Below are 25,084 nucleotides of genomic sequence, written 5' to 3' on the forward strand. Positions count from 1 at the left end.
AGGACCATTCCTTCTGGTACCTCGCCCACAAAGGGTCATAATTTTGAATAACAAAAACTATCATAAAATCCGAAAAAAGCGTCCGATTCTCTTCAAGTTACACAAATCACAATATTTTTATTGGTCCAAAGTCTGCTGTGAAGATGATATATATCGGTCCACTGCCTCTAGCACCTCCCCCATAAAGGGTCAACATTTTGAGTATTCATGAAACTCATAAAAACGCGAAATGAACATCCGATGCCTTTGAAACTAAGCACATTCCAAAATTTATATCAACTCAAGATCTGTCGTGAATATGGTAGATATCGGTCCACTCCTTCTAGCACCTCCTCCATAAAGGGTCAAAATTTGGAATAACCCAATCTCTCATTAAACGCAAAATTATCATCCGATTCCATTCAGACATGGTACATCTCAATATTCTTATCAACAAAAGACCTGTTACAAAGATGGTAAAGATCGGATGGTAGAGATTTTGAAAAACAAAACGCTCAAGGAATGCGAACTAGGCATCCCACTCTTCTCAGATTTCACACATATAAACATTTTTGCGAACGCAAAATCTGTTACGAAGATGATATATACCTGCGATGGTACCTCATACACAACGGGTCAAAATTTAGAATAACACAATTTCTTATAAAATGGGAAATAAGCACCCGCTTCTCTTGAAATTTCACACTTCCCATTATTTTTATGAATCCAAGACCTGCTGCAATGATGGATTCTTCTATAGAACTTCTTCTGGTACCTCCCCCACAAAGAGTTCAAAATTTTGAAAAACGAAACGTCCATAAAGCGTAAAATAAGCATAGAATTCTCTTCAAATTTCACACATTCAAACATGATTGCTAACGAAAGATCTGATGTGAAGATGGTAGATCATCTCCTCATCCCCTTCTGGTACCTCACCCACAATGGCTCAAAATTTTCAATGCATTAACCTCTCATAACTTGCGAAACAAGTCAGCAAATTTTTACAACTTCCCATATTCAAATATTTTCTCAACCAGAAACCTGAGATAAATATGGAATTTATCGGAATTGATGATTTCGCAGAAAATTGGATTGGGAATTGGAATATATATTTTTATCTGTATTAGATGAACTATGAAAATGGAATACTTCTGTCCACTATATTTTGAATGTCACGCACATTTTAACACTTTTTAAAAATTTTCACATATCTCATATAAAGTGAAAGGATTAGCCTATATAGTCCAAATCTGGCAAGTCGCAATATTTATATAATATTTATTAAGATACGATACAAAATGGACTATATTGGCCAATTCTAATAAGCATGGCAGAAGTCATATTATATTTAAATATCCAACATTGGCTGAGGGTATACATCTCTGGTCAAAATTGATAATTTTTAACTTGTTTTTAAACATTTTCTGTCAGAAAGACCAAGAAAGGTCTGCGCGTTCCTTAAATTTAGTTATGAAAACATCGCAAATCAAAGACATAGGAGTATAAAGATATAACAAAGCAGGGTCAAAATATTGTCACCAGATGTAAATACCTCTATTGTTATGAATGGTAACATATTGCATTTTGTCCAGTCTTTACCATTTTAGGTCTTTGCACAAATGTTCATTAGTCACTACTGGGTAGTTGTGTATAATTTCTCATTTAACAATAAATCTATAATAAATACTTCTTCTCTTCGATTGTCACAAACAATTATGGGAAATATATCAATTTCTCAATAATAGTAATTTGCCTAAGATCCCAATATCCAATTCGCTTTCATTCGAATGATAAATTACCGCATTTCTCTATTATCAGCTAAATCTTTACAACATTAAAATAAAATACATTTCACTGGCATATTATGGCCATCGATTATTTGCAAATATGTAAAAGATCTTCAGAAAAAAGACACATCATCACACCCCCCACACACACACACATTACCCTCCCCTTTGATTATCATTGAATTATAATGGGTATTTTTCGGATAATTTGCTGCTGCTTTATTTGCTTAAATTATGTCAGTAAATCTTCTCAAATATCTGTCGTTTAGTGCAAGAGAAAAAAAAACAGCAGCAGCAGCAACAACAGAACATGTATATTTCAAATATCCTGAATAGCTAAACATTTATGCATACATACGTACAGACACACACACACACACACACAATGCCATTCAATTGTTGTTGTTGATAAATGATATCCCGTATGGGCTTTTTTCATGTTCAACATGATATTCAATACATCCAATATTTCACATCCTCCACATTTGTATGTATATTACAGAGGTAGGTCTTCCTCAGAATTTTCCACACAAATAATTGGAATACCGGTGGAAAAAATGGAATATATGAGTTTTATAAATTGAATAGTGGTGTTATAAAAAAACCAAAACTTTTCAAAACAGTTTAAAAAGTATCTGTCGGTTTTCCCGATAAATGTATAACCTCAGCAAATGTTCGATCATTTAAATATATTTTGACTTTTGTCATTTTTATCCAAATTTTAGACCCTATATGGCGTGGGTTCCGAAGGAATAGGCCAATATTGTCCATTTCGTATCGGATCTAAATTAATACGATATAAATATTTCGACATGCCAGGTTTGGACTATATCGACTACTTCCTTCACTTTCTATGAGATATGTGATAATTTTCAGGAAATTTTGAAATGTGCGTGAGGTACCAGATATAGTCGACCGAAGTATTCCGTTTTCATATTTCATCTAATAGAGAAAAAAATATTAGTATTGGAAAAATTACAAGAAAATCGAACATTTATATCCAATTTTATGCGGAATCATAAATTCTATATTCATCTGAGGTTTCTGATTTAGGGAAATATTTAGTTGAAAAGAATAGCTGAATTGTTTCGGAAGTTATGACAGATAAAAGTATTGAAAATTGTGACCCTTTGTGGGTGAGGTACCAGAGGGCATTCGCAGATATTTATCATCTTCACAACTGACCTTGTGTTACCAAAAATGTTTGGATGTGTAAAATTTGAAGAGCGTTGGATGTTTATTTCACTTTCTTTGAGCGTGCTTTTTTCAAAATCTGTAACCCTATGTAGAGGAGGTACCAGAAGAAATGACCCGATCTCTACCATGTTTATAATAGATCTGTGCTTATGGGAATATTAAATTATGCCAAGTCTGATTGGAATCGAATGTGAATTTTGAGTTATATGAGCTTTATGTGGTGGAGGTAGAAGAAGGAGTGGAACAATACATCCCATCTTCACAGCAGATCTTGTATTAGCAGAAATAATGGGATGTGTGAAACTTAAAAAGAGTACCGGATAGATATTTCGAATTTTATAATTGTTTTGGTTATTCAAAACTTTGACCTTTTGTAGGGGAGGTACCAGAAGAAATGATCCGATCTCTACCATCTTTATAACAGAACTTGTGTTGATAAAATATTGAGATGTGCTAAGTCTGAATAGAATCGGATGTTAATTTCGCTTTTCATGAGCTTCGTGGATATTCGAAAGGATAGAGGAAAGGAGGTACCAAAAGGAAAGCAAAGGAAGTACTAGAAGGATAAAAACCATCTTCACATGAGATCTTATGTTTGAAGAAATAATGAAATGTGTGAAATATAAAGAGAACCGGATGCTAATTTCGGATTTTATGTTCGTTTTGGTTATTCAAAAGTTTGACCCTTTGTGGGGGAGATACCAGAAGGAATGTTCCGATCTCTACCATCTTTATAACAGACCCCGTGCTGACTGAAATATTAATATGTGCCAAATCTGAATGGAATCGGATGCGAATTTCGCGTTTCACGAACTTCATGGTTATTCAAAATGTTGTCCCTTTGTGGGACAGATACCAGAAGGAGTGGACCGATATATCCCATCTTAACAGCAGATCTTGTGGTAACAGAAATACTGGGATGTGCGAAATATGAAAAGAAGCGGATTCTTATTTCGGATTTTGTGATCGTTTTGGTTATTCAAAACTTTGACCCTTTGTGGAGAGGTACGACAAGGAATGGTCCGATCTCTACCATCTGTGTAACAGTTGTTGTGTTGATGGAAATATTGAGATGTACCAAGTCTGAATGGAATCGATTGTTAATTTCTAGTTTTATGGAGCTTCGTGTATTTTCGAAATTTTTTACGCTTTGTGGGGGAGGTACCAGAAAGAGTCTACCGATATATTCCATCTTCATACCAGACTTTGGGTTAATAAAAATATTCGGATGTGTGAAATTTGAAGATAATCGGACTCTTCCATCAAATTTTATAAGAGTTGTAATTATTCACAGTTTTAACCCTTTGTAGGGGAGGTACTTGATGGAGTGTACCGATATTGTCGATTTTCGCACCTGACCTAGAACTGACGCCAATATTAGGATTTCCAAATTTGGAGCGAAATCGGATGATCGTTTCTCTCTCTGTGCAGTAAAATATTTTGATTGAAATTTTGACGGGAAGGTAACAGAAGAAGTGGACCAATATTGCCCATCTCCGAAATCAATCTAAGTTTGACAAAAATATAACGATGTACCAAGTTTGGATCAAAACGGATACTCCTTTCGAGAGTTATCGAGCGTACCAGCCAGACGGACGGATTTTGCTAGGTCGACTCCAAATATCCTGAAACGGATTTGGTTCAAAGATATCTAGGGCCTTACACCGTTATTTCGATGAGGCACGTTTTGGTCGTATCAAATGATATATACCCTCTGTAGCCGTATGGCTGAGGGTATAATTAATATTTATGTATATAGGTATACAGGGTATAGCGAAGTCAAACATATCCCATAATCTCTTGAGAGTCTACATAAAATTCTCCCATTCCCAAAATGCTTCCATTTTACACTCTCATCGGAAAGTGGATACGCTACAATATTTGACACACCTATATATATACCTATTTAAAGCCTTAAGTTTCTTTCCTGCCAAACCCACCCCCCCTTGATTTCAATCATTTTTATTTCGGAGAAATGCCTTTATCACTTTAAACCATCAAACTTTTTTTTCCCATACCCATTTCGTAATTTACACCTTCCTTTTTTTGGGGGTGCGAGGTGTACAAATCAAGATGTTGCCCTACATTACGCTTCAAATGTCAGTTGAAACAAAAAAAGCAAAAAAACGAGAACAGAATAGAAGTTCGACACAAGTTCGTTTTTATTAAAGTCACATCAAATGTCATTGCAAATAACATGTGTTCAAATTGCCAACGAACATTGAAAGATCAAACCGTCACGGTTTGAGGAGGACAGACACAAAAAATCGCATATACTACAAAAAGACCACAACGAAAACGTGAATGACGCACACGCCCAATTTGATTTGGAAATATTTTGTAGATACAGTGATAGCTGAAAAATTTGTCCAGATACAAAGAAGGCTTTATAAATTAATGGGTGAATATTGGATCAAACTTTGTTGAGGTTTCTCATGAGAGAAGTGAAATTATAACCAATACGGTTGGCTAAATAACACTATGCAACACGAAAATTATTAACCATACCCTGCCTTGGCAGCATAATTAAAAAACAGACCACTTTTCTACCTCACCAATTTTATGTGGCCCAACAAAAAATGGGACCGTAGCGTTTTAATGAACAATTTTGGGTTCTTTAAAATCTTTTCCAATTTTGATTTTTAACAAAACGACATCTTCGTGGTCGAAATTGTCAAAAGCTGATTTCCTACAGTTTTTTTCTGGTTCTGATGTATAGATACGAAACCGTAAAGTAATAACATGAAATAAATGGTCTAAACATGAGTTTTGGGTCTGATCTTAAATCAAGTTCGAAGATGGACCATATCGCCCAACTTTTTTGTATAGCCCCATATGACGATATAATTTAAGGCATTCTGACATTGTCTGCATATTTTTAATGGAATTGTTTAAAATTTGGTGTTTGAAGGTCATTATTAGTTCCTAACCCCCTTGCAGAAAAACATTTAATATAAGTCCACATTGTGATATATACCGAATACAACGACACCCCCTTATTTTAAGCATTTCGATGACTTTCGGCGCATTTTTCAAGGGAACTGTCTGGAATTTAATATTGAAGGTTGATACGGGTTTCTAACCACATTACAAAAACGGATAATATAGGCCCACCTTGTGGTATATTTCCCATATAACAGCTCCACTCTATATTCGGTGCCTTATGACATTCCTCAATTTTTTTCAACGGAATTTTCCGAAATTTTGTTCGTGAGATTTATATTGGGTATCTGCCTTACTGTCTTTCAAAAAATTGTTGTTAGGACCTAATTTTGACTTTGTATATATCATGGTAGGCGGCATCAAAAGTTCGATCTTGCCAAACTCACTATTTTTATACCCTCCACCATTCAATGAGGGTGTATTTACTTTGGCATTCCGTTTGTAACTTCTCGAAATACTCATGTTATGCCCTACAAGGTATATATATTCTGGATCAGGCTTAATCCCATCGTTGTTATTTTTATATTAGTGGAGAATTATATTGAGATCGTGACGTGGGTAAAAACTGTTTTTTGCCATAGACGTTATTTTTAAAATAACTTCTGGGAAGAATATCCTAGACAAAAAACAAGGGAATTGATGAGGATTGGTGGCTCTTTCCAAAACCTAGGCATTCGCTGCCTTAACCCTTGGTAAACATTACCATTGTTCTCCAATAATAAACAAACGTTGCTTTTATAAAAATAACAATAATGGAATTAAGCCTGACCATTTTGCAATTTTACAATTTACTATGTTATCCCGAACAAACAAGCCAACACTCTTCTATTCTGGTTCAGAGTAAAATTCCAAGTCGATTTAGCGATGTCTGTCCGCATTTTTCTTGTATTCACGATATCTTTGGAACGAATTGATATAGAAAGCTAACATTTGTGTGTATTTACGCGTGTGTATTTTGTCTGTAGGCAGGTTAAGTTCATAAGTGATCCATGTCGCCCTAAATTTTCTTATAGCACCCCCCTGTAACGATACCACCCAATATTTATTTTTTTAATTATTCTAAAGACATTAAAGATTGTATACATATATTGTAATTTTAGCGACATAATTTACCGGAATTGTTTCAAATTTTTGTATTTGAAGATTTGGATGGATGCTACAACCTATGACAAAAAATTGCGTATAGAGCCCCTATATAATGGTACCTCCCAATATTAAGTATTTTATGATATTAGTGACATTATTAACCGGATTTTTTTTTTCAAATTTCGTACTTGAAATTCGGAATCGGTACTAGAGCCTATGAAAAAAAGACTTATTCAGGTCCACGTCTGCGTACAGCCCCCAATATAACGGTTTTTGTCTAAGAAATATTCTTCGGCGGACTTTTTCTAAATTTTTAAGTTTCTTAAAGTTCGACGTGGCTGAACTTAGCTGCTTTTTTACTTATTTAATTATACCCTGCACAAAATAGTGGTAAGGGTATTATGTCCTTGTACATTTGTTTGTAACATGGAGAAGGAAGCGAGATAGTCCCATAGTTACTTTTGAGGATCTACATAGAATCCATTTCAGAGTCGATTTATGCATGTCTGTCCATTTGTCCGTCAGGCCATGTATTTTTGTGAACAAAATGCAGGTCGCATTTATCATCCGATTGAAATGAAATTTTCCAAGCAATATTTGTTTGGCCGAGGACGAACCCTATTGAAATTGGTGACAATCGATTCAAATGTTGATATATCTCCCAATGTATCTTCAACCAGTCCAATCAGTCCAACTGACCTGAATTTTAGCACTTACTACCGAATACAGTGTAGAAGCATGTACATCAAATTTGGTTAAAATCGGTTCAGATATAGCTATAGCTCCCATGTATATGTTTCATCCGATTTGGTGTTTAAGTTCCTCATATTCGTAGTAGGCACTCCTTAATAAATTATATTTGGTACCAGAAAGCAGATACACCCAACTGTTATCAATATCGGTTCAGCTTTGGATGTAGCTCCCTTATTATCTTCAGCCGATTTCGGGAACCGGAACATACCTTTGACAAGTTTTATCGAGATTGGATCAAATTAGGATACAGCTCCCATATATATATGAACGAATGAACTGAATTTTGTCAATTCCGGCTGTATTCACCCTAGAATCATATACTTTAAATTTTGAGAAAATGGGTTCAGATAAAGCTATAGCACCCATATATAAGTTTCATCCGATTTAGGGTTTTAAGTACCTCATCTTCGTAATATGCACTCCACAACAATAATCTTTGGTGCCAAATATCAGACACAGCTCTGAAATAACTGCCTTAAATTTTGTCAAGATCGGTTCAGATTTGCTTATAGCTCCCATATATATATTTATCCAATTTCCTGTTTTTTTGTGCACCGATATTTGAAAACAGCCCAAGTAGAGTGGATTTGAGCATTTCCGACCGAATTCACCCTAGAAGCAAGTACTTCTAATTTGGTGAAAATCGGTTTCAGATATAGCTATAGCTTCCATACATGTTTCATCCGATTAGGTGTTTGAGTCTCTAACTTTCGTGATATTTAATCTACAATTTGATCAAATTTGTATAGCATTTGGTATAGCTCCCATATATACTTTATATCAAATGTGGTGAACCAATATATCACAGCTCCCCAATAGATCTAGCTGGATGCTAATTTCGCGTTGCATAGGGTCATCATTTGGACCGGTTATGGAGGGAAGGTACCACCAGCAGTAGTCCGTTCCATCCGTTCTTTATACCACATCTTGGGTAGGTACAAATATGAGTGTTTTTTTATTATATCCTCAGCCAAAAGGCTACAGAGGGTATATATCATTTGATATATCCCTCATCGAAATAACAGGTTTAGACCCTAGGTTTCTTTAGACCAAACCCGTTTCACATTGTCTGGCTCACTGGTGCACACGATAACTCTCAGGGAATATCCAATTTGATTCAAACTTGGTACATCGTAATATTATTGTCAAACGTAGATCAATTTCGGAGATGGGTAAAATTGGCCCTCTCCTTCTGGTGCCTCTCCCACAAGGGGTCAACATTTAAAAAAAAAAGTATTTTCCTGATAATCCAATTTTGCTCCAACTTTGCAAATCCTTATATTTACATCAGTGCTAGGTCAGATGCAAAATTGGACAAAATCGGTGCACTCCATCAAGTACCTCCCTCACAAAGTGCCAATATTTTTATTAGACCAAGGTCTGGTGTAAAAGTATCCATGAAGCCCATAAAACACGAAATTAACATCCGATTTCATTCACTTTTTTTCACATCTCAATATTTCCATCAACTTAAGATCTTTTACAAAGACGGTAGAGATCGCACCATTTCTTCTGGTACATCCCCCTAATATAGTGTTTAGATTTTGAAAAACAAAAAGGTCGAAAGCGAAATAAGCATCCAAACTCTCTTTACACACACAAACATTTTTGTTAACAAAAGATCTGTTGTGTAGATGATATGTATCTGTGAGCCCTTCTGATACCTCACCCACAAACGGTCATAATTTTTATCTGTCATAACTTTCCAAACAAGTCAGCGATTCTTTATAACTTCTTCTTAACTAGAAACCTGAGAAGAATATGGAATTTATGATTTCACATAAAATTTGATATAATGTTCTGTTTTCTTGTAATTTTGCCCTTTCCAATATTTTTATCTGTATTAGAGGTTAACATTTTCTAATAATTATCACATATATTAAACAAAATGAAGGAAGTAACCAATATAGTCCAAACCTGGCACATCACAATATTTAGATCATATTTACTTAGTTTCGACAATATTGGCCCATTTCCTCGGAACCTACCCCATAGAGGATAAACAATTTGAATAATCATAACAGAAGTCAAAATATATTAAAAAACTAGCATTGGCTGAGGGTATACATCTGTCGGCAAAATAAACTGATATTTTTAACTTATTTTTTTAAGAGACATTTTTCACAAGATTATATTGGCAATCTCTCGAAGACCCTCGCTCGTAAATTTATTGATTTTGATGCTGAACGTAAATCGTTGGAAAGCTCGACCCGATCCCTTAATCTAACAAAAATTTACAGATGTTATTCCTCAACGACATTGCGAATGGTAACGTCGGATTTGGTCATTTTAATCTGTCCACATACCTCACAAAATCTTATATTAATAGGTCTACCCGACCGGCTATATGAGCATCGCTCATGTCACTTTTCAAACATGTCTTACGTATGAGACTTGTAAGCTGTCTTATGTTAGTTGGCAGGTCACATACAACCATTAGAAAAGTATTCCATCAGCTGCCGACATCTAGAATCTTAAATGCAGTGTAATCCTTTCTATCTTCAGGAGCGCAAGTGAATTCAAAATTTAAACCCGGATTTTTTTTTTCTTTTGTAGCCACTATGCAGAGTTTCTTCTACTCGTATAATATTGCATTGATTAAACTTCTTGTGTTCTTTAAATAATCTTCCGCTCTTTTCATTCAACTTACCTCAACATGAAATATATCCAAAATATTGTGCCATCCGTTTCCTTGTAATCGGGTGGGCATATTTCCGGGGCATTCAGCGTGAAGGTACACCGTTGCACCATACAATTGACCGTTTCATTCGAGACATGTGACATGTTGTGGCGTCGAGCAATGCCACCGCAACGCAAATCCAATTCCTCCAAATCGGTGACATTGATTTGCATTTCCCAGAGGCGTTTCTCGCCGAAACGTTGCTTGAAGTCGGTAACTGTTTCGTTATCGTCCTGTTCAATTTCCATGCCCAATTGTTCGATGGGGGCAGCGAGATCGGGATGCATCAGTAACAGGAAGAATGTTGAGTCGGTTGCATTGGCATGTACCCAACTGAAATGGGTGGGAATGCTTGAATTGGTGTCGGTATCGGAGGATTCTGGAGGAGAATAGAAGGAGAGAGAAAAAAAACAAGACCACAACAATAATAATTGGTAAATAAGCAAACAAAGGGGAAGGTTTTTGTAAAATGGGGATAATCTTCGAGGGGGGAATAAGGCATTGTAATGGAGCTAAAGTGGAGTGCATGTTGTTGGGGGAGATTATTATTATCATTATTATTTTTATACCCTCCACCATAGTATGGAGGGTATATTAAATTTGTTATTCCGTTTGTAACACCTCGAAATATATATTTTAGACTTCACAAAGTATATATATTCTTGATCAGCATAAAATTTTATGTCGATTTAGCGATGTCCGTCCGTCTGTCCGCCTATCCGTCTGTAGAAATCACACTAGCTTCCGAACGAATTGAAGTAGATTGATAACATTTTACTGAAATGTATATTATGTGTGCAGGACTTTTAGTATTGAAAATGGGCCATGTAGGTCTACGTTTTGGTATAGCGCCCATATAACGGTACCTCCCGATATTGGGTATTTTGATGATTTAAGGGACATTATTTACCGGAATTGTTTCGTCTATAGAGACACCCCGGCCTTCAGCTGTTTGTAACGACTCCCTGGGGCTTCGATACATCTACCAAGACTCCCTGGCCTTCAGCTCGTCTCTAAAGACACCCTTGCCCTTCAGCTCGTCTATAAAAAATCCCTGGCCCTCCAACTCATCTATAAAGACTTACTGGCCTTCATCTCCCATATATAGAGACTCCCTTGTATTCATCTCGAATATAGAGACTCTCTTGCCTTCAGCTCGTCTTTAATGTTACTCTGGCCTTCAGTTCGCGTATATATACACTTTCTGGCCTTTAGTTTGTCTATTAAGACTCCCTTGACATTCGATTCGTCTATAACGACTCCTTGTGCTTCAGGTCGTCTATCAATACTATATGGCCTACACGTCGTCTATCGAGATTCTTAGGCCTCCTCATGGTCTATAGAGACTGCCTGACTCCTGGCTCATCCATAGAGTATCCCTTGCCTTTAGTTGGTCGATAAAGACAGCCATTGCTCTAACTCGTCTATAGAGAACCCCTGGGTTCCAAATTGTCTCCCTTGCAATTCGATATCGGGTATTTTGATGACATTAGAGACATTATTTACCGGAATTGTTTTAAATTTGGTATTTGAAGTTCGAAATGGATGCTACAGCCGAACACAGAAAATTGTCTGTGCAGGTCCACGCCTTCTTATAACCCCCATATAACGGTACATCCCGATATTCGGTATTTTGATAATATTAGCGACATTATTTACCGGAATTGTTTCAAATTAGGAATTTGAATTTCGTAATGGGTACTACATCATAAGGCAAAAAATGAGCCATGTACGTCCACGTCTTCGTATAGCCCCTATGTAACGGTACCCCCCGATATTCGGTGTTTTGATGATTTTAGCGACATTATTTACCGGAATTGTTTCAATTTTGGTATTTGAAGTTCGTAATGGATGGTATTTGAAGTTCGAAATTGATGCTTCAGCCTAAGACAGAAAATTGTCTGTGCGGGTCCACGTCTTCGTATAGCCCCCATATAACGGTACCTCCCAATATTCGGTATTTTGATGATTTTAGCGAATATTTTCACCGGAATTGTTTCAAATTTGGTATTGAAGTTGGCAATGTATACTACACCCAAAAACAGAAAATCGTCTGTGCAGGTCCACGTCTTCGTATAACCCCCATATAACGGTACCTCCCGATTTTCGGTATTTTGATGATTTTTGCGACAATATTCATCGGAATTGTTTCAAATTTGGTATTTGAAGTTCGAAATAGATGCTACAGCCTAAGACAGAAAATTGTCTGTGCAGGTATACACCTTCATATAGCCCCCATATAACGGTACCCCCCGATATTCGGTATTTTGATGATTTTATCGACATTATTTACCGGAATTGTTGAAAATTTCGTATTTGAAGTTCGTAATGAATACTACATCCTATGACAGAAAATTGTCTATGCAGGTCCAGGTCTTCGTATAGCCCCAATATAACGGTACCTCCCGATATTCGGTATTTTGATGATTTTAGAGATATTATTTACCGAAACTATTTCAAATATGGTATTTGAATTTCGTAATGGATACTACAACCTATGACAGAAAATTGTCTGTGCAGGTCCACGACTTCGTATAGCCCCCATATAACGGTACCTCCCGATATTCAGTATTTTGATGATTTTAGCGACATTATTCACCGAAATTGTTTCAAATTTGGTATTTGAATATCGAAATGGATACTACATCCTAAGACAGAAAATTATCTGTGCAGGCCCACGTCTTCGTATAGCCCCCATATTACGGTACCCCCCGATATTCAGTATTTTGATGATTTTAGCGACATTATTCAACGGAATTTTTTCAAGTTTGGTATTTGAAGTTCGTAATGGATACTACATCCTAAGACAGAAAATGAGCCATGTAGGTCCACGTCTTCGTATAGCCCCCATATAACAGTACCCCCCGATATTCGGTATTTTGATGATTACAGCGACATTATTTACCGGAATTGTTTCAAATTTTGTATTTGAAGTTCGTAATGAATACTACATCCTAAGACAGAAAATGAGCCATGTAGGTCCACGTCTTCGTATAGCCCCCATATAACGGTACCTCCCGATATTCGGTATTTCGATGATTTTAGCGACATTATTTACCGGAATTGTTTCAAATTTGGAATTTGAATTTCGTAATGGGTACCACATCCTAAGGCAAAAAATGAGCCATGTACGTCCACGTCTTCGTATAGCCCCCATATAACGGTACCTCCCGATATTCGGTATTTTGATCATTTTAGCGAAATTATTAACCGGAATAGTTTCAAATTTGGTAATTGAAGTTCGTAGTGAATACTACGGCCTATGACAGAAAATTGTCTGTGCAGGTCCACGTCTTCGTATAGCCCCCATACAAACGGTACCCCCGATATTCAGTACTTTCTTGATTTTAGCTGCATTATTGACCGGAATTCTTTCAAATTCGGTATTTGATGTTCGTAGCGGATACTATAGCATATGACAGAAAATTATCTGTGCAGGTTCACGTCTTCGTATAGCACCCATACAACGGTACCCCCCGATATTCGGGACTTTATTGATTTTAGCAACTTTATTCACCGGAATTGTTTCAAATTTGGTATTTGAAATTCGTAATGGATACTACAGCCAAAGACGGAAAATTGTGCAGGCCCACGTCTTCGTATAGCCACCATACAACGGTACCTCCCGATGTTCGGTATTTTGATTTTGATATTAGCTACATTATTCACCGATTTTTATTTTTAAACTTTCTTATCTGAATATTGCAATGGCTTATGACAAAAGTTGCCCATGCAGGTCCATGTCGTCGTATAGACCCAACTAAATTCGAAATTTTTAAGATTTTATCAGAATTTTTAACGGATTTTATTTTGTTTGAGAATTCCAAAATTCGTTCCGAATGGTGGGGGGTATTCAAAGTTCGACCCGGCCGAAATTACAGCATTTTTACTTGTTTTTTTTTTTTTTTTTTTTTTTTTTTTTGAATGCTCTCCAATTCCTTGCAATGGGGGGACAATGGAATTCATATTACATTTCTGTAAAATCGTGATTCCTCGTCACAGATTTTTGCTTAGGCTTATATTCATTTAAGGAGAATAAATATTTGTCATTATTTTCATTAAATCGTGAAATTTAATTTAATTTGGTATTTGATTTTAATTATTTTTTTTTTTTTTCAATTAAATTTCCAATCTCATACCTCATACCTGATACAAATCATATTTGCCACACCCTCCCCCTCTCTATTTTTTTCTGGAATTCCAATATTATCTGGATATTATCATCATCCATCCGCCATGACAAAAAGTACATGTTCTTTGTTTCACTCAATACTCTAAACATTCCATTAACTAATTGAAATCTCATTGAAACAAGAGAACGATTTAAGCTTTGATTTATCCCAAATACAACAACAACAATGAAAACAAAGAACAACAACAACAAAATATAAACAAAAAACATGTACCATCATGTTTTTCATGTGAAAACGACTTGAATAGATTCATGGCAATCATTAGAGATATTCATTACAGGGAATACTCAATACAATTTTAATGACAATCCACTTGAGCGAGGGCCTATCCTGCCGATGCTGGCTGTAACTGCTGCTGCTGTTCCAGCTATTCAGACAAGACAAGTGGCAATATTTGTTGGAAATAATATACATTTGTTGACATAATGACGGCCTTGTACACAATGATTTAAGGCTTTGATTGCCAACGTTTTAAGGATGGGTGATCAGCAAAGATGTCGGCCCTGCATTGAAGAAAGGAAAACAACAACAGCTGCAGACAAATAAAGAAGCCCCAAGGAGGAGGTCAGAGGTTCTTCATAGAGTAGACGGAATCCTGAAATGCGTTAGATGAAGGATGAGGGCCAATGAGTCTCCAATAACGATCCGAAGCTATCTAAATAGAGATTCCAGCTCCTCTATCGAAATTCCTTGCAGTTCAGCTAGTCTATCGGACCCTCTACCGTCCACCTAGTTTGTCGATACTCTACAGCTTGTGAATCAAGGCCAGTAATTTCCATGTCGACTATCACGGCTCCTTGGACCACGGTCGACAATAAGGAATCCCAACTCGCTTATCGAGCCTCTCTGCCTTCCCTGTCGTCTATCAAGACTCCCTGTCCTTCGTGTCGTCTATAAAGACACCATGGCCTCCATGTGAAGAATTTCTGCTGACCAACACGTCTAGACTTTCTGCCGACCAGCTCGTTTATGGAAACTTTCTCCTGGCCAGCTAGTAAATGGAGACTCTCTGCCAGCCAACTCGTTTATAGAGACTGTATGGGAACCAGCTCGTCTTTGGAGACTTTCTGGTAACCAGCTCGTCTTTGGAGACTCTCTGGTAACCAGCTCGTCTATAGAGACTCTCTAGTAACCAGCTTTTCTATGTAGACTCTCTGCCAGCCAGCTCGTCTATGGAGACTCTCTGGTCGATCAGTTGGTCTATCGAGACTCTCTGCCTTCGGCTCGTCTATAAAGACTCCCTGGGCTTTAGATCGTCAATAAAGACTCACTGGGCCACCAGATCGTCGATATAGAGACTCATTGGGCCACCATATCGTCGATATAGAGACTTACTGGGCCACGTCCATATCGAGCATCTCTCGCCAGCCAGCTCGTCTATAGAGCCTCTTTGGCCAGCCAACTCGTCTATAGAGCCTCTCTGGCCAGCCAACTCGTCTATAGAGCCTCTCTGTCCAGCCAACTCGTCTATAGAGCCTCTCTGGCCAGCCAACTCGTCTATAGAGGCTCTCTGGCTAGCCAACTCTTCTATAGAGCCTCTCTGGCCAGTCAGCTCGTCTAAAGATAGAGACTCACTGCCCCACCAGCTCGTCAATAGAGCTTCTCTGGCCAACCAGTTCGTCAATGGAGACTCTCTGCCAGCCATTGAGACTCCCTGGCATTCCGGTCCCCTATCGAGAAACCCTGGCCTCCATGTAGTCTATAAAGACACTATGGTTACCAGGTCGTTTATAGAGACTCCATGACCTGAAAGTCGTCCATTGAGACTTCCTGGGCTTTAGGTCGTCCTTCAAGACTCCTTGTCCTCCGTGATGTCTATCGAGACTTTCTGACTTCTACTTCGTTATTTGATAAACTCTGGCCTCCATGTAGTCCATAAAGACTCTAGGTCGCCTATCGAGACTCCCTGGCTTTCAGCACGTCAGTCGAGACTCCTATAGAGATTCACTGGCATTCAGCTCGTCTATTGAACTCCCTGGACTTCAGTTCACATGACGAGTCTCCCTGGCCTCAAGGTCGTCCATAGGGCCCCCATAGTCTCCATGTTGCCTATCGAGAATCGCCGGACTCCAGATCGTCTATATGGACTCCCTGGGCTCTAGCTCGTCTGTAAAGACGTCTATAGGGACTCCCTGGCCCTCCAGCTCGTCTGTAAAGACTCCCTGGTCTTCAGTTCGCTAAATGAGGCTACCCTGTCTCCAAATGGTCTAAAGAGACTCCCTAGTCTCAAAATTGCTCTTCAAGAAAATCTGGCCTTTTAGGTCACCTGTGAAGACCCCCCGAACACCAAACCGTCTAAAGATAATATCTGACCCACAGCTCGCCCATAGAGACTCCCTGAGCAACTGCTTGTCTTTAGAGACGTCCAGGGCTATACCTCGCCTACGGGAACTTCCTGTGTCCTATATCGCCTTAAAATAGTTCTGCACGTCTGTAGAGGCTTCCTGCCCTACAGCTTGTCCATAAAACATCCCTGGCCTTCAGCTCGTTTGTAAAAGCATCTTGAGCTTCAGATCATCTGTAGAAACCTCCCTGTGCTCCAGCTTTTTTATGGAGACTCCTTGAGATTCTGCCCGTCATAAGCTTCCTAGGCTCCAGGCCATTTGTAGAGACTCCCTAGCTTCTAGGTCGACTATTGAGCCTTCTTGGGCTCCAACTCCTTTAAAGAGAATCCCAGGACACCAGAACAGTTATAGGGGCACCCTGGTCTGCATACAGTCTTTGGAGACTCCGGCGCATCGGCGCATCCCTGGGCTTCAGGTCGACTATAGAGACTTCCAGCGTTCCTGCTGGTCTATTGAGATAGCCGGGACTACATGCGGTCATTACCTCGATTATACCGACTCTCATCCTTCCGTCTTCTAAATAGACTTCCTTTTCTCTTTTTTCATCTATAGAGCTCCTCGAACAAATCCCTTTTAAGGCTCCTACTTCTTTCATACGAATCCTATAGTATTTCCCATCTAGCCTTTGAATGTATACCTGATTTCCCTGCAGTCCTATAAATCCGTATCTTTCTACAGCATTAAGTAAACATCGGCGTATGAGTCAAATTAAAATGCCATGCAGACAAATCAATTCCCTCAGCAATAATCTTTACGTTTTCACCTTTGACTGTTAAGCCTTAGCGCCCACATGGCGAACAACATGAACTTGAAATTGTTTCCCCTGCAATAGCATGGAACAGAACGACCCACAATCATACATTGTTGTGTGGATAGCTCTTAAGAAGGGCAGGAGCCCATAAGTTATGAGCCTGAATCCGATTTAAGTATTCCCATTGTGTTCCAATGTACGATTTGTGCTCTTTTGGGACTTATATGGTAAATAACATGAACTCAGAGGGGGGATAGCACAATAATATATTACATATATATACCAACAACTACAACAACGGTGTTGTTGTAGAATAAAGAAAAAATACAAACAAAAACTACTACTTACCATTCCAATCTTGACGTTCCAACATAGACATAGAGGATAAAGATGTCACTACAGGCGGGAACATTGTCGCTGACATATTAAGTACATCTTGGAATATACTTCGACTTGTGGTGGAACTACCGCCACCACCACCACCAACGTCCTGAGGCATTACTGTTGCCGGCGTTGTTGTTGTTGTTGTTTTTGTTTTAGCTGTCGTCGTTGAAGAACCATAATCATCATCCAACTCATCCTCCGTCGTCAGTGGAGGCCTAGAAGTTGTTGACACATAACTTTTATGTGTTGATGTCGATGCAGCAAACGTGGATGACGATACGGGCGGCGGCGATGTAGATGAGGCGGTGGAGGGCACCGACTCAGGCCATGATGTTGACGTTGATGGTGTATAATACTCTGGTGATGGGCTAAATAAGTTTGATGATGCGGCTGGTTCCTGCAGTAAACAGTAGTCCGTGCATTGACTTACAGCCAATTTAAGTTCTTGTTCCTCGGGGCATTCACGACTGGGACAGGGTGACCACCATACCTAGAATTGAAAATGATGATATCCATACAAATCACAATTGTTGACTGTTTGAATATGGCTGTGGCAAAACAAAGCAAAAAAGCGAACAAAAAAAAAGAGCAAAAGTGCTGAAAAAGTACATGGCGATGCAAACAAATACAAACACACACACACACACTGGACGGATGATGTCGGTGTTTGCTGAAAGTTAAGTAGTTGATGGCGTAGTTTGTGGGGGGAAAGTGGCCAAAGGAAAGGGTTGTTAAACATTATTTTAAATTTGTGTGTGAGTCATACTTAGCTGGAGCACAAGAGGGAGTCTTCATAGACGAGCTGAAGCCCAGGGAGTCTTCATAGACGAGCTGAAGCCCAGGGAGTCTTCATAGACGAGCTGAAGCCCAGGGAGTCTTCATAGAAGAGCTAAAGCCCAGGGAGTCTTCAAAGACGAGCTGAAGCCCAGGGAGTCTTCATAGACGAGCTGAAGCCCAGGGAGTCTTTATAGACGAGCTAAAGCCCAGGGAGTCTTCAAAGACGAGCTGAAGCCCAGGGAGTCTTCATAGACGAGCTGAAGCCCAGGGAGTCTTCATAGACGAGCTGAAGCCCCGGGTGTCTCTATAGACGAGCTGGAGCCTCGAAAGTCTCAATAGACGAGCTGGAGCTTCGGGGGTCTCTATAGGCGAGCAGGAGCTCCGGGAGTCTATAGACGAGCAGGAGCTCAGGAAGTCTCTATATAGGTGAGCTGAAGGCCCAGGGAGTCTCTATAGACGAGCTGAAGCCCACGTAGTCTTTATAGACGAGCTGAAGCCCAGGGAGTCTTTATAGACGAGCTGGAGCCCAGGGAGTATCTATAGACCAGCTTAACACCCGGGGAGTCTCTATAGACGAGCTGGCGGCCCAGTGAGTCTCTATAGACGAGCTGGCGGCCCAGTGAGTCTCTATAGACGAGCTGGTGCGCCAGTCAGTCTCTATAGACGAGCTGGTGCGCCAGTCAGTCTCTATAGACGAGCTGGTGCGCCAGTCAGTCTCTATAGACGAGCTGCTGTGCCAGTGAGTCTCTATAGACGAGCTGCTGTGCAAGTGAGTCTCTATAGACGAGCTGCTGTGCCAGTGAGTCTCTATAGACGAGCTGCTGTGCCAGTGAGTCTCTATAGACGAGCTGCTGTGCCAGTGAGTCTCTATAGACGAGCTGGTGGCCCAGTGAGTCTCTAAAGACGAGCTGCTGTGCCAGTGAGTCTCTATAGACGAGCTGCTGTGCCAGTGAGTCTCTATAGACGAGCTGGTGGCCCAGTGAGTCTCTATAGACGAGCTGCTAGGCCAGTGAGTCTCTATAGACGAGCTGCTAGGCCAGTGAGTCTCTATAGACGAGCTGCTAGGCCAGTGAGTCTCTATAGACGAGCTGCTAGGCCAGTGAGTCTCTATAGACGAGCTGTTGGACCAGTGAGTCTCTATAGACGAGCTGTTGGACCAGTGAGTCTCTATAGACGAGCTGGTGGGGCAGGGAGTCTCTATAGACGAGCTGGTGGGGCAGGGAGACTCTAAAGACGAGCTGTTGGACCAGTAAGTCTCTAAAAACGAGCTTGTGGACCAGTGAGTCTCTATAGACGAGCTGGTGGGCCAGTGAGTCTCTATAGACGAGCTGGTGGGCCAGTGAGCCTCTATAGACAAGCTGGAGCTCAGGGAGGCTCTATAGACGTGCTGGTGGCCCAGTGAGTCGCTATAGACGAGCTGGTGGCCCAGTGAGTCTCTACAGACGAGCTGGTGGCCCAGTGAGTCTCTACAGACGAGCTAGTGAGACTGATAGTCTCTACAGATGAGCTGGTGAGACAGAGAGTCTCTACAGACGAGCTGGTGGGCCAGTGAGTCTCTACAGACGAGCTAGTGAGACTGAGAGTCTCTACAGATGAGCTGGTGAGACTGAGAGTCTCTACAGATGAGCTGGTGAGACAGAGAGTCTCTAGAGACGAGCTGAAGCCCACGTAGTCTTTATAGACGAGCTGAAGCCCAGGGAGTCTTTATAGACGAGCTGGAGCCCAGGGAGTATCTATAGACCAGCTTAACACCCGGGGAGTCTCTATAGACGAGCTGGCGGCCCAGTGAGTCTCTATAGACGAGCTGGCGGCCCAGTGAGTCTCTATAGACGAGCTGGTGGGGCAGGGAGTCTCTATAGACGAGCTGGTGGGGCAGGGAGTCTCTAAAGACGAGCTGTTGGACCAGTAAGTCTCTAAAAACGAGCTTTTGGACCAGTGAGTCTCTATAGACGAGCTGGTGGGCCAGTGAGTCTCTATAGACGAGCTGGTGGGCCAGTGAGCCTCTATAGACAAGCTGGAGCTCAGGGAGGCTCTATAGACGAGCTGGTGGCCCAGTGAGTCTCTATAGACGAGCTGGTGGCCCAGTGAGTCTCTATAGACGAGCTGGTGGCCCAGTGAGTCTCTACGGACGAGCTGGTGGCCCAGTGAGTCTCTACAGACGAGCTAGTGAGACTGATAGTCTCTACAGATGAGCTGGTGAGACAGAGAGTCTCTACAGACGAGCTGGTGGGCCAGTGAGTCTCTACAGACGAGCTAGTGAGACTGAGAGTCTCTACAGATGAGCTGGTGAGACTGAGAGTCTCTACAGATGAGCTGGTGAGACAGAGAGTCTCTAGAGACGAGCTGGTGAACAAGAGAGTCTCTATAGACGGTCTGCAGCTCAGAGAGTCGCTATTGTCCATTTAGTACATCATATAGACTCACTTTCAGCCCATCTCTCATCTTTAGAAACACCCTTTCCCCTCTACTACAAAATATGTTTCCCTTTAAATCAAACAAATTGATAAACATTTTTTCTTCCCAGAATGCACTTGAAATTTAACACCGGATTTGTTCTAGGTTATAATGATGTAGTTGTAGTTACTAACATTTTACAGTTCAAAAGTCAACAATTTGATTGAGTTTCAAATTCAAACAGAGAGAAACTTTCCTCTTTCATCCTCTGTCGACAGACAGTTCAATGACAACCAGATAATCATCCTCATCATCGGCAACACAACTTCCATAGAAACTAAACAAAAAACAGTTAACTTCAACTATTAATTTTATATAGTTAGCTAATAGTTAATTTAAATATGAACTTAAGAAGTTAGTTAGTTAATTGTTCGACAGTAGAATAACAACAACAACAACGGCAACTATAACAGCAGTAACAAAAAATACACTGACAAGTTTGAATTTCTAGTCAACACAAAGTCACTGTTGCATTAGTTGTTTGTGTTCTATTGAAAATTTGTCTAATATATATATGTATGTATGTAATTGTAAATTTAAAGTTTTAAAAAGTGTTCTTAATGAGTGCCAATTAAGGATTTTATTTGTTGAACTACTCGATTGACTTGGAAACTTGGGATATTTTGAAAGAACAAAAATTAAAGGGATAGCTATTTGGGCACTAAAGTAACATCTAGTCGACTGGGCTGACCATCGCAATCAAAAAAGGGGCTGTAAGGTTTTGAAGGACAGACGAATGAATGGACAAAGACATTTAAATCGAAGCATATTTGTAAATGTCTTAATCTTAACAAGTTAAAAAGCAGTAAGTTCAGACGGTCCGAACTTTGAATACTCTCCACCAAGTGAAACAAATTTGGAAATTTACAAAAAATAAAATTCTTAAAAAATTCTGTTAAAATTTTAAAAATACCAAATATAGCCGTTACATTGGGGTCTATACGACGTGGACCTACATAGGCATTGTTTTTCATAAGCCATTACCATATTTAAATTCGAAACTTGAAATAAACAGTGAATAATGTAGCTAATGTAGCGGGAGGTATCGTTATATCTGTGCGACGACCTGCACCTGCATAGACAATTTTCTGTCACAGGCTGTAGCATCTATTACGAATTTCAAATACCACACCTCAAACAATTTCGATGGGTATTGTACATAAAATCGTCAAAATTCCGAATATAGGGAGGTACTGATATATGGGGGCTATACAAAGACGTAGGCCTGCACAGACAATTTTCTGTTATAGGCTGTAGCATTCATTACAAACTTCAAATACTAAATTTGAAATAATTCCCGTAAATAACGTCTCTAAAATCACCAAATACCCAATATCGGGAGGTACCGTTATATGGGGGCTATAGAAAGACGTGGGCCTACATGGCTCATTTTCTGTCTTAGGATGTAGTATCCATTACGTACTTCAAATACCAAAATTGAAACAATTCCGATAAATAATGTCGCTAAAACCATCGAAATACCGAATATCGGGAGGTACCGTTATATGGGGGCTATACGAAGACATGAACCTACATTGCCCATTTTTTGTCTTAGGATGTAGTATCCATTACGTACTTCAAATACCAAAATTGAAACAATTCCGATAAATAATGTCGCTAAAATCATCAAAATACCGAATATCGGGAGGTACCGTTATATGGGGGTTATACGAAGACGTGAACCTACATGGCCCATTTTTTGTCTTAAGCCGTAATATCTATTACGAACTTTTAATATTAATTTTGAAACAATTTCGGTAAATAATGTCGCTAAAATCATCAAGTTCGGCTGGGTCGAACTTTTAATACCCTCGACCATTTCGAAGAAGCTTGAAAAATGTACAAAAATGCTATTGAATTATTGCGCTATAATTTTAAAAGCTCCGAATATCAATTTATATTAGGCTGAAGGTGAGACCATTTACAAATTCCAAATACAAAGTTTTTTTTCCAAAAAAATGGCTAAAGCCATTAAAATTCCGAATATTAGTCGTAGCCCCATTAAGACATGAATTTTTATGGAAAATCTTCAGTATCCCCTGTGGTCTCCAAATTCCGAATTTGAAATAATTCTATTGAAAGGTGTGGCCAAAATCGTCAAAATACCGAGTTTAGGGAGGTAGAGTTATATATGGGCTATACGGAAGCATGGTTCTGTACAGGAAGTGTTTTTTCGTAGGAGGAAGTACCCATTACGAACTGCAAATATCAAATTTGTAACAATTCTGGTGAAAACTGTGACACAAATTGTCTCAATACCGAATATCAGGTGGTACAGCTGTAGGGGGTCTATAACAAAACCTATGGAACTATAAGTACGGTTCTGGCAATTAACGACAAATTCGGTTTGAAATTCAAGAATAAATATTGTATATTTCGATGTGTTACAAACGGAATGACAAACTCAATGTATGCTCCATACTATGCTGGAGGGCACAAAAAAACAGAATGGAAAAAACAGAATACTTCTCCTATATGTATATGTTGTTTTAGAATCCCATTCCAGTGGGATATAGCTGTATTTCATGCCGATACACAGGGTGAGATGAAAAAACTGCCACCAACTGCATACTGTTGTCATTACTAAGCCACTCGTCCCACAGCTGTTAAAATTAATGCAGTGACAGCTCATTATATTGTTTACAAGCGTATAAAAACATTTTGGTGAGAAATGTCCAGAAATGATATGATAAATTCAGTCGTAATTGCCAAAATTCAATCCATTTGGGCTGATATTACATCGGATAAAATTCCATAATTCAAAAATGAATGGGAGCTATATCTTAATCTCAACCGATCTCGATAAAAATTGATAGAGGTATTTTAGAGCAGTGTCTGATGTTCGTTACCAAATATCATTCTTCTTGAATACATATTACGCATGTAAGGGTCTTAAATCCCCAAATCGGATGAAACATATATATGGGAGCTATAGCTATATCTAAACCGATTTTCTCCAAAGTTGATCTACTTACTTTTAGACTGAATTCGGTGGGATGTACCAAGATACAGGTAATTTGGACTTATATCAGCCATTTGAAAATATATGGGAGCTACATCTAAATCTGATCCGATTATCCAAAATTTCAAATAAGGTTCGTCGTTGGGCCAAACAAATATTATTTGCAAAATTTCATCTCAATCGGATAATAAATGCGACCTGCATTGTGTTCACAAGAATACATGGACGAACGGACGGACAGACATGCATAAATCAACTCAGAAAGTGATTCTATGGAGATCCTCAAAAGTAACTATGGGTCTATCTCGCATCCTTCTCCATGTTACAAACAAATGCACAAAGACATAATACTCTCACCACTATGTGGTGTAGGGTATAAAAAGCTCATTGTATGCCTGAGTTTTGAAACATCCCCCAATCAACGTTAGACTACAGATTACTATGGACTTTCAGCTATTGACAGGATTCAATTCGATATTTTGAATTTCTAATGAAAAGCTAAGATACGGCCATATAAGAGTAAATTCAAGGAACTGAGATTATTATGACAATTGATTTAGACATTACTTAACTTTGCCCATGGTGGAGGTATGGAGGTGCCTGCTGCACTTCAATGGAGTTGCCTGCTGCACTTCCATTCATTAAGGATTCGGGTAAACTAGGTGGAATAGATTCTTCAGATTCTAAACAGAATATATTTTAATTCCATCGTAATTTGATTTCACCTTATCCAAAATCTATTTTCAAATTTCTTGTTTTTATTATTAGCCTTAACATCTTAATTTACATCATC

General features: G+C 39.2%; 1 protein-coding gene across 2 annotated transcripts in view; it reads right to left on the reverse strand.

Moving 5' to 3' along the window:
* LOC101900156 (uncharacterized) overlaps nucleotides 1-25,084 on the reverse strand; it is a 213,319-nt gene that overhangs the window by 78,227 nt on the left and 110,008 nt on the right. For both annotated transcript variants that reach the window (XM_059124593.1, XM_059124594.1), the window contains exons 4-5: nucleotides 18,063-18,588; nucleotides 10,396-10,804 (exon numbers count right to left, since the gene is read on the reverse strand). In XM_059124593.1, coding sequence (XP_058980576.1) covers nucleotides 10,396-10,804; nucleotides 18,063-18,588 — 935 coding nt within the window. The remainder of the gene's footprint in view (nucleotides 1-10,395; nucleotides 10,805-18,062; nucleotides 18,589-25,084) is intronic.

The sequence above is a fragment of the Musca domestica genome, unplaced genomic scaffold (assembly GCF_030504385.1).
Source record: "Musca domestica strain aabys unplaced genomic scaffold, Musca_domestica.polishedcontigs.V.1.1 3, whole genome shotgun sequence".
NCBI lineage: Eukaryota > Metazoa > Arthropoda > Insecta > Diptera > Muscidae > Musca > Musca domestica.